At 41.7% G+C, this 14,687-nt stretch overlaps 1 protein-coding gene across 1 annotated transcript; it reads left to right on the top strand.

Annotated features, from left to right (window-relative positions):
• Window positions 1-936: 936 nt before the first annotated feature.
• Window positions 937-14,291, top strand: ppp4r2b (protein phosphatase 4, regulatory subunit 2b). The gene is made up of 9 exons (XM_042089780.1): window positions 937-1,101; window positions 2,463-2,544; window positions 2,826-2,996; window positions 3,280-3,373; window positions 4,077-4,114; window positions 4,219-4,293; window positions 5,215-5,355; window positions 5,480-5,838; window positions 12,080-14,291. Exons 1-9 carry the CDS (start codon window positions 1,068-1,070, stop codon window positions 12,460-12,462), a joined length of 1,377 nt encoding a protein of 458 aa, XP_041945714.1. The 5' UTR covers window positions 937-1,067; the 3' UTR covers window positions 12,463-14,291.
• The last annotated feature ends 396 nt before the right edge of the window (window positions 14,292-14,687 follow it).

Below are 14,687 nucleotides of genomic sequence, written 5' to 3'. Positions count from 1 at the left end.
CAGAGCAAATGCAATACAGGATTGTTAACCATCTCCATGGCATGGAGGAAGATAAGACATGTCTTAACTGGTGTTATATCTCATCTAGAGGTTATATGCTTTTAGAAAATATATGGTTTGGGGTGTTTAATCTGTTTTGCCTGGACAATATAGGCTAAAATGTACCCCCTTTACACTAGATTTGCCTATACAGAATAGAGGGCAATGCATTGTTTATGGCATGGAGGAAGATGGGACATGTCTTAACTGGTGTTATATCTCATCTGCAGGTTATATGCTTTCAGAAAATATGTAGTTTAGGGTGTTTGATTTGTTTTCCCTGGACTGTACATACCAAAATGGATCTGCTTTACACTAATAGTTTAAGATTCAGTTCAGTTCAGTACTTGGATCTAACATGAAAGAGTATTTGATTGAGGTTGATTCCATTCCATTCGGTAATCAGTATCTGAAAGCTAAACTGAGGGAGTGGTACGGGAATGACATATGTTTCACAGAAGGGAAAGGTTTTGAAGGCATTGTGACACTGAGAGAGAAAACATCATGCATCCTCAGGTCCTACTATAAGAACACTAAAAAAGGTGGAGATAAAGAGTCATCAGTGACCTCTTAATCTGATAAAACATGAAAAACATTTTCTAGGCTGAATAATGCTTCAGATATAGCCAAAATTAGCCTCTGGTGGCCATCTTGAAAATGACCCCTTTACTGGGGTCAGATTTTACTAGATTTTTAATATGTTATTAAGTACATCTAAAGGTATCTTAATCAGTTGAAAAACCTTTTGTATAATTTTTTTTGAAGTTAGGTGTTTTTTTTTTTTTTTTTTTTTTTTTTTTTTTTTCATATATTGACCCGCCTAATACGCTGACTGTGAAGCAGATAAGCCTTGCCGTTGCGTAATTGAACAATTTCAAGGTTCACTGTATTCCACTTTACCACTGGCAGTGACATCACAAGCGCCATATTGAAACACTTTTCTTTTCCCATTTTTTTCTTGTCTCCAGACGGCCATCAGCGCTCTATCTCCTGCTGAATTCTGAAGATTTCTAGAGAACACCTCAAACATGGAAATCGATACCCTTCTGGAGGCCCTGAAAGGTTATTAACTATTAATATAGCTAATCTGCGAAAGGCAAACAGTGGACTTGAAATTAATGTTTGGGTTCTGAACTGCTAGCACTATGCTACCTAACTTACCTTGCTAGTGCTAGCGAAGCGACTAAAACGAAGCTAGCTGTGATAGCTAGGTATCGCTAATCTATTTGTGACATCGGCTAGCTCGGACAGCCAGCTTTAACGTTAGCTGCTGATCCCACAACTCACAAAGTTAGCTTGCTTGGTAGCTTATAGTTTTTGTTCCTGTATAAAAATAGGATATTGCTGTGATCATATATGCCATCTCTGTTGTAATATTTAATCTTTCCCTGATATATGTCATTGGTATGTAACACAAATTAAACAAAGTTTAGTCCTATATCATGTATTGCCGGTAAACTTTGCAAGCTGGCTGGCTGGTTAGCTTCTAGCTAGCTAACGTTGAGTAGCTTCATTTCGCAAATACCCGGCGCGTTTCAGCAGTATTGAACCAGCACTGGCATACCGTGGTATTTGATGTTATAAATGTTATGCCTATGTTATACAGTTGTCTGGTTTGCCCGGTGTATCATTTCCGTCATTTTCGAGTCATGGTGCTAAAGTTAGCATGGTTGCTCGGCTAACAGTAACTATACATGCTATTTAACGTTAGCTATGAGTGTACCCTCTGCCATCGTTGTTTTGCTAGTCAGAAACTATCAACGTCAAAGGTATTTTGAATAGGCTAACTTTAATTTCAATTGGTCAAATATTTAAGTTATCACCATTTATGTGAGTTTTTCAGCGTTTAATATCGTTACCCATCTTATAGTAGTTAGTGACACACTTGATATAACATGGACAGCATTTCTTGTTGTGATGTTAGCCAACTTGGTTAGCTTTCTGCGTGTCGATAGTTCACTTTACTGTATGTTCATTGACAGTCAGACAGCGTTATTGTGGCTTAACTATGCTATGGTAGCTAACAACATTTTGTAGCAATGTTGACCTTAGTATAACTAAAAAACGTAACTTGACAACTGTATAAAATACACCTACATTCATAAGGTCCCAGTCTGGTACATAATATGAAATATCTGGTACATAACTTGTAACGTTAACATTAGCAATAGCACAAAGAGAGAGGTAACGTTAGCTTATTGACTTGGTCACGTTGGTCAGATGGTGGATTAAAAATATATATATATTATATATATATATATATATATAGCTAGCTAACGTAAACTAAACGATTAATGTGCATTTTCGTACGTTACTCGTAGGCCTAACGTTACTTGTACCGGTGTAAGTAGACCCACACATTCAAGAAGTTAGCCAGCAGCTAAGGTTTCATAAATTGAAATAATTTCCTTATCTCTCTTCAGAATTTGAAAAGAAGGGGAAGAAGGAGGTCTCCCCTTTGTTGGAGCAGTTTCTGTGCCACGTTGCCAAAAGTGGAGAAACACTGTAAGATATTCTAATGGAGCCTACCATACCTGTAATTCTGCACAGTGTGGTTTATTATGCAATGCAAATAACATAAGCAGGAACTTGCTGTTGTGAACAAATGTGATCTGAACAAGTGTGATATTTAGAGATGTGACATTTCTCTTAATCAAGTGCTTGCATGTTCACCTCAGTGCATCCATTAGAGTCATCAATTTAGCATTGCAACTTGGAACTATTAAGCTAGTGTGCTAATGTGTCAGGAAGAGATTGCAATCTCTTATCTCGTTTACCCTTTCCAGGGTCCCATGGTCCCAGTTTAAGAGCTATTTCATCTTCAAACTGGAGAAAGTGATGGATGACTTTAGGGATTCAGCACCAGAGCAACGGGGTCCTCCCAATCCGAACGTGGAGTGCATTCCCTTTGACGAGATGAAGGCTCGAATAATGAAGATTGTGGATGGATACACAGGGTATGGAGTCCGACATTTCCAGTATCATTAGTGTTGCATGTCCTGACTAGAAACTGGACTGAGACTTTGAACCTGACTCGCTCAAACCCTGAGAGAACGCTCTGCTCTTTTCTCACTGAGCTGTAAGGAATTGCTTGATGAAGAGCTTGTTGAATTTCCCCTTGGGGATCAATAAAGTATCTATCTATCTATTTATCTATCTATCTAATGCATAGAGTCAGTCAGATGTAGGATGACCAATAGATTTCATGTCTCATCTCTCGGGACACTTGCTTCCCCCTAGAATCCCCTTCACCATCCAGAGGCTGTGTGAACTTCTGACTGAGCCAAAGAGGAACTACACAGGGACGGAGAAGTTTCTACGAGGGGTTGAAAAGGTGAGCCAAAAAGGATATTGATAACCTGGGGTGCGTTTCCCAAAAGCGTAGTTGCCAATGGGGAATTGCATTACAACCAACAAAGCTGCTAACTTAGTGCTTTTGGGAAACCCAAGTTTAGGGACACTTGGATGTTGAGTAATTATACTTTTAGTCAACTTGTTGATATTGTATACACTGCAAAAAGTGCTTATATAACCAAGTGTAATCTTATATTAAGATTAAAACAAATCTTGTTGGTATAGTTTTTTAGTGTAGAGAGTCTTACCTAGTGTTTTGTTGTAAAATCATTTGACTTTAATTTAATAAGTTTGACTTATTTTAAGACGTCTCATCATGAAAACAAGCACATTTGGCTGCCAGTGTGTTAAGTCAAACTCTATTAAATTAAGTCAAAATGATCTTACGAGGGGGCACTAGGTAAGTGTCCAACCAAAAACAATACCAACTACATTTTGTTATCTTAATATAAGATTAATAACACTTTGTTAGATTTTATTTTTTGCAGTGTATATATTAGGTGTAATTAAATAAAACATTAAGGATAATGTATGAGAACACTAGTAATGCCCTTATACAAGTGTAAGAATTAATTTTCCTCTTAATTCTCTTATGCACCTATACCTCATCGGTATAATAGAATGAATGAATGAAATATTTTGCTGAAATTAATCTCTGATTATTTTTGTCCTCCTGTCCTCAGAATGTGATGGTTGTTAGCTGTGTGCATCCTACGTCAGAGTAAGTGATTGAAATATGTGATTGTTTAAGCAGATTAATGTTATTGCTGGAAATGGCAGGAAAAGGGTACTTATGTTTGATTGTATGTGCCTTATTGTTTACAGGAAGAATGGATGCAGTGGTGTCAACAGAATGAATGGTGTGATGTTGCCTGGCAATTCGTCTGCATTTGCAGAGAGGTAAGTATGATAGTGTCAAACTTTGCCTTACTTCTCAGGGCCTAAATTTCAGCATGGGATTGCGGGTATAGCGCATCATTTATTCAAGCCCCGCAACTCTAGCCATTATAATGAGAGATTCCCCCTACACATTTTACAGCACTGTCTGATAATGTTAATCTAATAATAGAGCGGTGTGAATGTGGGACCAGACTGACCAACTTCTGACTTGAATCGAACGTAACTCCATGCAGAGACACACACACTCACAGAACAACTTTGCAGGTGCGCGCTCTCTCTCGCAGCAAGACTTGTCACCACTGAAGTCAAATTATGGTGCTTTTACATCCACTGCTAACTGACAGGAAAGGAAAACAAAAGTTTAGCGATCAGGAACTGTCAGGAAACACAGAAGGATTATATAGAGTGGCCATGAGATGCGAGGGAACATGGATGTGTTCTCCATTTAAGGAATGTAATCGATTGTGGACGTGCACAGACGGCTACAGAAACGGAGCGCATCGTAGGCCTAGGTTAGGCTACTTTCACTTTCTAGTGTGCGCATTCATTATGTGATGCTTCCTAACAAAACAGCGATCAAACTTTATCAAATTATTATGACGTGTTGTCACAGACACTCCTATTGGAAAATCAAAACCAAAATCATAAAAGTAAACACTATGTTAAGTGTTGTTCTGTCATTGAAGCCTGTAATAAGGATAATGTGATTTTGGTTTGTAAAATGTAAACTGTATTAATCCCCCCTATGTGAAGCACTGAAGGGGGGTATTCCCCCCTGTTTTGAAAAATGAATTTTAAGCCCTGCTTCTCTTTCTCTAGGATGCGTAGCAATGGTGCGTTGTTACTTGCTTTTGCTGCTTTGCATTCCTTTCTGTCCACCTGTTTGCCCCCTCCCACTCCCTCTGTGTGTTTTCCCCCCAGGAAAGTCAATGGTCCTGGGACACCGCGGCCTCTAAACAGGCAGAAAGTCCCCCTATCCAGCTCACTAGCCACCAATGGCCTTCCCGACAGCACAGAGAATAAAGACCCCAACACGGCAGGTGGACACAGCAAATCACACAGGTATTGGCCACAGGCTTGATCTCGCTCTTAGAGTCATTAAACATTTACTCATTCATGCATGCATACACTCACTCTACTCACACTCTCTCTCTCTCTCTCTCTCTCTCTCTTCCTCCCTCCCCAGTGAATCGTCTGTGTCGGGTCCAAGCCGAGGCTTGGCGAGGAACAAGCACGCCGTGAAAGAGGAGGACGAGGGTCTGGAGGAGGAGGAACAGCCCGAGGTGAAGAGACTGAAGTTCCTGAAAGACGGGGAGGACGGAGCAGAGGAAGACGACGAAGAAGAGGAAGACGAGGAGGAAGACGACGCGGATGAGACGGCGGCGGTGGAGACCCTCCGGCCCACGCTGGCTGAGAGCTCGTCGGACGCCCAGCAGGCCCGTGCCCAGTCCTCGGCGTCGCCAGAGAAGCAGAGGGACGAAGAGCTGGAGGAGGAAGAGGAGGACTCGGTCCCTGCCAGCTCTGCAGCTGATTGCCAAGACCAGGGTAAGGCTGCCATCCTCTGTCACGTTGGTGTTGTTTTCCATGGTATGCTGAAGGCTGAGTCTCCTCTTTATAGAATAGGGATGTGCATTTTGGTCATGAGAAGACGAGCGAGTACTTGAGTACTTATATTCCAGGAGGATATTTGGCTACTATTTTGACTATTTGCGGAGTTGCTCTCGCAACTCTCCTAGTGTGGGTAGCGTCTTTTGTTTATTTTTTTGTTCCTGGTTTTCCAGTTGATGGTGCACCTCACTTCTTGTTTACAGTAATTGTTAGCTAGTTCTGGCTTGGGCTGCTGTTCTAGCCTGGCCGAACCTGTTTGAGCACTTGAATCGGCTTTGCAGGTCTCTCTTGCAAGTCTCCCATTAGAGCATCCTTCTGAGTCACCAAAAACCCAGGAACCTATCACAACCACTTATCTGATTTTGGGCTGGGCTTTGCACAATGACACAGTAGAGGACAGTTGGCACTGCCAATGGCTGCGCTGATGGCGTCACTTTTAAGACCTGGATGTGTGTTTTTCTTTGATACGGATTAAGCAATTGCATGTAAAGCCTATTTTATGCTTCTGCGTCGAATCGAGGGCGTAACCCCGCAGACCCCTCTGCGTCGCCTCCAACCCTCCGCCATAGCTCGATGTGCACCTCCAAAAAAGCTTTGCAAATAAACTCCGACATATTTTGGTTACAGTGACAGAGTTATCCATTTGTAAAGTGTCTATATGTATATGTCGTTTTGAAATTAGCACTTAGCCAGCAAGCAGTACTTTGTGGGCAGTTGTGCTAAAGTTTGTTTGCTAACATAACTTAAACTGTCTGGCAGACACCTTGCAAATAGCGTCAGACTTATTTGCTGGTTACAGTAACAAGGTCAATGGATTTTACTGTGTCTATTTTGCTGTCTCGATACTTACAAAATCTAAGCAAGAAAAGGCCAAACAAATAAGATTAATTTTTTAGCACAACCGTCTATAGGTTTTGCCATTCTAAGTACCGTTTCGGTCATACAGTCTATGGTTTTGGTGGTGAGCAACACAGACACAGGGGACACCGAACTTCGAAGCCACACACCCCCTAGCGTTATGGTGGTGAAATGGACCGCAATGCAAAGCAACCCGATGGAGAACCATAAAAGGGTCTCGACACCGTAGGAGTGACGGCGTAGCTACGCTGTGGAGTTGACACAGAAGCATGTTAAAGCCTTAACACCTTGGTTTACAAGAAAGATGTATTTGCTGTATTTCAGTAAGGATTCGGTTAGAGTTTAATGCACTTAAATTTAATTTCACTGCTGGTTTTGCCTCTTGGAAATTGGAGGTGAACCAAGTTTTGTTTTTATTTGTTTACTAATTCTCCATTCCAGAAAAACAATTCCAACTTCAGTTTTTGGAGTCAAGCATTGCCAACATTGAATACTACATAGATCCCTTAAAAAATCCTAATGCTCTGTTTTGGAATGTGGATTCCAATGGCAGTGAATGTGGTTAAACGAGTGCTCTGGCACATAACCGGTGTGAAACAGAATCTTATTCCCAGGGTGGAGCATTTTTGGCCACAATTGCACCCTCACATTGGAGTCTATTGTATACCAGTGAAAATTTGTGATTTGTTGCACAGCTGTTGGAACTCAGCTAGACAGCTGCTGCCAAAAGTCATCAATACTTTTTTACATAAAAAAAAAAGAAAATGTCCGTTACAGTTGCATGATGCATGTACGTACCCTATTTCATTGTATAATATTGTCACATATTAAACCACGTAAAGTTCAACAAATTAGTGAATAAAATGGGAAAATGTATTAGCAGGTGGGAAAAAATTTTAGGAAGTGGGTGAAGATTTATAGACTGACATAGCCATGTTGCAGACCAACACCAACGGCACTGTAACTAAACTGTTGATCAGTCGTAAACTAGGGATCAACAGATATGTTTTTTTCAGGGCCGATACCGATATCAATTATTACCAAAACAGGAGGCCGATAACGATATGTCAGTTGTCAAAAAGGGGGGTAGATAGTAAAGGCTATATGCTGCAAAACTGTAATTAAAAATCATTTAATTATGCAAACTTTTCTTTCTTCTTTTGATACACAATTGTTTATCAACTTGCATCACTTTGCAAGTGTAAATCCTGTGTATCATGTTAATCCAAGAGCTGAGTGATGGCAATTATTTTCATAGAGTAGGCCTGCACAATGGGCTATGTGCTTGTTAAGGGACCTGTCACAAAGAGGATGCTTTGCCATCGTGTGTGTGAATGCACGAGAGAGGGAGAGGAAGAGGTGCATGCGTGATGGCAAGTGTTACGGTTGAATAGTTTAACAAAACAGTTTTAAAATAGTTCTTAGGCTATTTAAGCATGCAATTTGTGTCCATGTGTAGGCTATAAGATACACTTTTGAGAGCCTAAAAGGCACGTTAATAGCCAGCTCATGACGCGATTTTGTTCAGGTCGGATTAAATTACGGTTGGCCCTTGGTGCATGTAATCTTTTCTGGCAGTCCGTTCTGGTGTCCCGTTATTCACAATTAACGAACGAGGCGGAGGTAGAGAACTCCCGACGCGCAGCACCCGAGTTTGTGGGCTAACTAGTAAACAGCATCAGTAACGTGCATTAATCGGGAATTCGCTAAATGAAGGAAGTGGGTCCTTTACTTATTGATCCGGATCAAAGAGACAATAGCTTACAAAGTGGTGTTTTTGTAACTTCAGTGTAGATGATTGTGATTCACTGCAACTTCAGCAATGTAGGCTACCTTCCTTACCTTCGAAAAATAGCTCCGTAGGCTACAGCTGAAGCCCAGTCTGCCTCAGTGAGAATTAGTGGGGTACGAATTGTATTTCCGTAGGATTTTTTTGCTAAAATTGCTTTATTTGGGGTCCTACTGTTGAAAAATGACGGGGTGCAAATTTTCTGACCCCGTTTTGCCCCCCCCCCCCCCCCCCCCCACACACTCTGGGGGGCGCTTTGTCACCTTGGCCAGGATTCTGACCACACAATCTTGGTGTCAATTTAGGGGTTATTGAGGATGCTGAGTCCATTTATGACAGTTTCATTGTGATCAGAAGTTGTTATGACTCATATTTTGCAGTAATAAAGGCAAATCCAATGGGGCAAAGTCGCCAAACAGTAAGTGAGCTCATATTTTGGGAACACTTTGATGTATGTTAACGAAACTTGGTCACATGACAACTGACCCCCTCCCAAGGGTACACAACAAATTTGGTGTAATTCGGCCACTGAGGGTGCTATAATTTGCGAACCTGCATTTAGGGGTTACAGTATATCATGATGACGTAGGGTTAGCAAAAAAATTCCAATGGCTAGTCATACTCTTCATACTTATATTGATGATCATTGCAAATTTTCCCTAACCTGACTCTCGCCAGATGAATTTCGTTCCGCCTAGCTCCACTCATCCATCTGGGACAAATCCATTGGAGTGTTGCTTCAGAAGGCTGGGCCTAATCAAAAAATGCTTGCATATAATTGAATAAGCCACTTGTCAGTCATCTATTGACGTGCTACTTCTACCACTCACATCGAAGCCAACCCATGACGCTGATAAAAATCTCACAGTTCCTTCTGCGCTGTGTCACATCTATGAAACTCCCACCCTGCGTCCTGATTGGCTCTACCATACAATCTCATGCTGAAATCACTCTCAATGGAAGAGGTCCCAGATGGATGTGAGTGAAGATAGGCGGAGCTAAGCGGAACGAAATTCATCTGGCGAGAGTCAGGTTAAATTTTCCCCACTCATTATAAACAATTGGCCATTTTTCCTTGAAGAAAAACTAAATCATCAGCAGTCACAACTTTATTTGGCCCCCTCATTGCTGCTTGCCAATTTTTGTCAAAGATAACTATTTCAACACAAGATATATGTGTTTTAATTCTGTCTAATGACACAAAGCTGAGAATCACATTGCTAAGATACAGACAGAAGATACAAGAAGACAAAATTATTATTACTTGGACCAGTCTTTAAAAGCAAAACACGCAAGAAGAGAGCAGCAACATCAAGGGTGTTTGAAATTCATCTGGAGATGAAACTCACAATGTCTCTAAAGGAACTTTTGAAGAGGCAGATACACTTATTGCTCATCAAGCAATGGTGTGTTCAGCTGAGACTGGATGGAGTGAAGTTAGGTTTTTAGAGTTTGGTCACCAGATACTGATGTCCTAATCCTTCTGCTTGATCTTGTTGCTGGTAAGCACCTTGGACCTCACACTCATCTCAAGTTTCTTACTGGTAAGGGCACAAAATATAGAGAAATTGATGTGGTAGAAAGAGTGCAGATTATAGGACATCAAAAATGTCAAGGCCTTATCGGTCTCCACAATTTCTCTGGTGCTGGGGTGGTAAATTTGTGGGTGTCAGCAAAAAGACCTGGGTTGATGCCTACATCAAACTTGATGATGATGATCCTGTCATCAGTTGCTTTAAGAAGCTTGGTGAAGGTCCATTGCCATCTAATCTCATCAATGGTGAACCCCAACAAGTCAGAGGTCTAGAGCAGTTTGTCTGCAGTGTCTATAGGTCAACTGGTCACACAACTCTACCAAAACTGAGGTGGGAGCTATTTCGGACCAGGAACATGGAGGGAGAAATGTTATCTCCGTCACGAGCTGCCTTGTTGCCTCATATCCTTCGTGCCAATTACATTGCCATGCGTGATAAATCCTACATTTCAAACTGTCCAGTTCTTCCTCAGATTGAAGAAAATGGTTGGACTTTCCAAGAAGGAGTTTATGTTCCTGTGACATGTCTTACTCTCCCTGCCCCTAGAGCTGTGATAGAGTTGACAAAATGTGTGTGCAAAATCCGCTGCAAAACACTCAGGTGCACTTGTCACAGACATGGAATTCCCTGTACTCCTTTTTGCAAATGCTTTGCTGGTGACTGTGAAAATGCGACCAAGCATACTACAAATGAGGATGATGCTGATGAATGATCGATTTATGTAGAAGTGTATTTCTAAGGTGTTTTATTTCCTGTTCATGTTTATGCAACTTTACATTAATAATTAGTTCATTTATCAATTAGTTCATCAATTAGTTCAGTACTTAGTTAATGTACACTGCCATTGCAGTAGAGCTACAGTACATTTTGTATTAGTTTTATTTCAAAGATGTTAAATGATTGATTGCTTTATTAGCTATTGTAAAGGAAAATATCAGATTGTTCACCAGATTGTTAAAAAACACACAAAAAAAAACAAAAAAGTATCTAACCACATATCTGCTCACTGAGGCCTTTAGTCTCTAACTTTTTCTAAAGCCGCTATATCTAACAAAGTTATTATTATTATTATTATTATTATTATTATTATTATTATTATTATTATTATTATTATATAAATTACTCTTCAAGTTTATACTGTGTATTAACTTCTTGAGTGCACATAACTTAGAGTGTATATAATCCATTTGACCAAAAAATATGATAAAATACCCTAGAATAGGACCCCAAATAAAGCAGATAAAACAAAAAAAAAAAATTTTATCAAAAAAATCCTATGGGACCATTATTTCATGACAATTCGTACCCCACTAAATCCTAAACTTTGTCTGTGTTCAGTCTTCGATCCTGATTGGCTGCATTCGTGCTAACTAACAAATCAGACGGTGTAGTGGGCGGGACAATGCTCTTGACCACAGAGTAGTAAATGCAGGGAGTGAGAGACGCTTTACAGACAAAATAGCGTGTTTCCTTCTTTATCAATTTCAATATCGGCTTATCGGTGGAAAAAATGGCCGATACCGATTATTATAAAACTGCTAAATATTGGCCCTAATAATCGGCCAGGCCGATAATTGGTCGACCCCTATCGTAAACCAAAGCCTTCCTAATACCGCAAGGGTTCGTTGCCAAGAAGGCATGCTCATGTGTAACTGGGCAATTCCTTGGAAAATGGACTTTTTGTCACATCCATAACGCCAGTGAAATGCCTTGGCATTTGTATGATGTGAATGATCACATAATTTTTTTGTGCATTTCTTCTCATGTACATTCTTCAGCCAAAAATAGCAAATGCTCAAATTTCATGTAATCATTCACATCATACCATACCATCACATTTTATTGGCATTATGGATGTTACAAAAAAACGTAATTTTCCATGGAATTGCCCAACTGTCTTTTGCTGTTTAATGATTCACTGATCACTGTAAGTTAAGAAAATAATTGATTATGAATATAGGTTAATGGCCCTGATACCCCCCCTTTTCTTACTCAGAGCCCTCCAGCACGCAGACGGAGCTTTGCGCTGAGGAGAGCAAAGTGGGAGAGAAGGCCGAGAGGGAGGCCAAGGCAGAGCGCGAAGTTCCCAGCAGCGCTGCTGACGATGACAACGCCGAGGAGCCTGCCGACATGGACCAATCAGAACAGCGGGCGCCGTCGGGCGTGGCCGGCAGCCCTGAGGGCCGAGAGGCGGGAGAGGAGAGCAACGAGCACGTCAGCAGCAGCAGCAGCAGTAGCAGCTGTAGTGAGGAGAACGAGGAGTCGGCAGCCACCAGCGCCACCCCCTCTGACAGTACCACAGAGCCCCCCGCAGAGGGCACCCCGGAGTCGGGCACTCAGGACTCGGCCGCGGCAGACGAGCCCATGGAGGTGGATTAGACCAGTCGCCACCACCACTAGCAGCAGCAGCAGCAGAATCACCACCATCTGCCATCTCAAGACCGACCAACCTTCCTTCCCTGAACCATCTGCTCTGTCCTGCCCCCCCCCCCCCCCCGAAACACCCTCATGCTCACCAAGAGACTGACTGGAGTATGCCACAGTGGCCTCCCTTCCTCTCTCTCTCGCTCTCTCTCGCTCTCTCGCTCTCTCTCGCTCTCTCGCTCTCTCTCTCTCTCTCTCTCTCTCTCTCTCTCTCTCTCTCTCTCTCTCTCTCTCTCTCTCTCTCTCTCTCTCTCTCTCTCTCTCTCTCTCTCTCTCTCTCTCGTCTCACATACACGTTGGCTCAGGAAGAGCTCGCCGGGCCCCAGTCGCCCTTCCCTGAGCTCCACACGGTCACCTGTTACCCGTCACCTGTTGCTGGTGGCTCTGTGCACCTGGCTGTGTGTGTTTTCTACGTCATGGGTTTGAGAGTTTTTAAAAGACTTGATAAATGCGTAGCTCCCCATACGCTCCATTTGTTTCTGTTTGTTGGTTTCTGTCGATCTATCTGTCAGTCAGTTTTCCTTCCAGGTGAGATGGCGTTCCTGGTTTCTCCCGTGGCTTGGCCAGTCTTGTAGGTTTGTAAGGGGGTCTGTTAGGGTGACGTGTTTTGCTTTTTTTGTTATTTTTATTTTTTTAAATATATACTTCTTTTGAGTTTATATTGCCGTATTATTGGTAGGGGCTTTTCTTAGCACAGCAGTCAGAGGTGTGTTGTGTTGACTTGCCTGCCTCCAAGTGCAGGAGCACGTCACCAGAGTAGGCTACCTGCACTGTAGTGATGCAGCCACTCCAAAGATCCATTATGAGTAGCTTTTGAATCTGGAGCTTTCGGCCCCGCCGTTGCGGTTTAGCTTTAGTTTTGTTTTTGTTTCGTGTTCTCTGTGTCTTTCGCACTCTTCTTCCAGGTGTCAAAAGAGGAGAGGTAGGTCTCAAAAATTGTGGGCGACTCCAAACGAAAATTACTGTAGCCTTGTGTCTCTCCTTGTCTCGTATTGAAAACGACTGCACAGGCCAGCATGGTGAAAGCTACCAAGCAACCAGACTTATTGAAAGCCAGTTTAGGTGTTTGACTGTGGCTGTTCTCATCCATCTGCGTAATTCAGTCAGAAGGAGAGAGAAAGGGGGAGAGCAGCGGGCTACGTCAGGCAACCCAGGTGGAGCGACGCCTAAAGTGTCCCTACTGTCCCATCTCGTGCACCACCACATTGATCTCTCACTGACGTTTCCCAAAGGAGGAGGGTTAATCTTGGTTCCTTTAACTTGATGTTTAACACACGATCACAACTTTTTTTTTTTTTTTTTTTTAATTTATGAAGACATTTCAGTTTAATAATAACCTATATATATATTTGGAGAAGCAAAGCAAAGGTCTTTTATCGTTTCTTGTTTTGTTAGATTTTTGGCAGCCAGTTATTGACTGGACGTAAGCAACTGAGAGCAGGAAGCTGCCAAAGCATCCCTCTGCGAGTGTGTAAGTGTGTGGTTCTCTGACTGTCTCATTGTTGATCTTAATTTTTGTTTTTGTTTTTGTTTTCTCCACTGACTGTGTGCTGAAGCAATAACTGGCTCCCAAAAGGCGCAGTTCTCCGCAGCTGTACTGGTTTTGATAATTAGAATTTTTAAATTCCTGTAGAGGTTTTTTGTAGATTTACATATGTGTTCACTGCCTCTGTGAATCCATACGAATTGTACATTTTTTGTGTATACCTGAATGCGTGTGCTTTACAGTATAAATAAAAGATTTTCAATACAATTGAGGCAATAAATGTTACGGGTTTTAATGCTTGGTTTGTTGGTTCTTTTTTTATTTTGTTGTTTGCATCTGTATTTTGTATTTCTTTCCTTTTAAGAAAACCCAATTTGTGTAGTATACCACCTGGGTTTTGTCCCAAAGAGAGTAGTAGCCTTGTGTTTTACAATAATTACATAATGTGGAACTCAGAAACAGAATCTCAGATTAGAGGCTTAAAACTCGAACAGTGTGAGCCGCTTTCATCAGGGTGACATGTTTCTGCCTAAAGCGCTCCAATGTCTCAAGTCATAGGTTTGTTGTGCCTTAGCGCCACTCCGAAATACCTGTATTTGTAAGTGCGCCCCCTCCCCAAATGACACGCGCAATGTCAAGAGGATTAGTAGTGGTTTTTCTGGGTACCTGTGGATCTTTTTAGAAACCTATAATG

Source organism: Alosa sapidissima, chromosome 4 (genome assembly GCF_018492685.1).
Source record: "Alosa sapidissima isolate fAloSap1 chromosome 4, fAloSap1.pri, whole genome shotgun sequence".
NCBI lineage: Eukaryota > Metazoa > Chordata > Actinopteri > Clupeiformes > Clupeidae > Alosa > Alosa sapidissima.
Note: the sequence above shows the minus strand (reverse complement) of the source record. Positions and strands in the feature narration are given on the sequence as shown.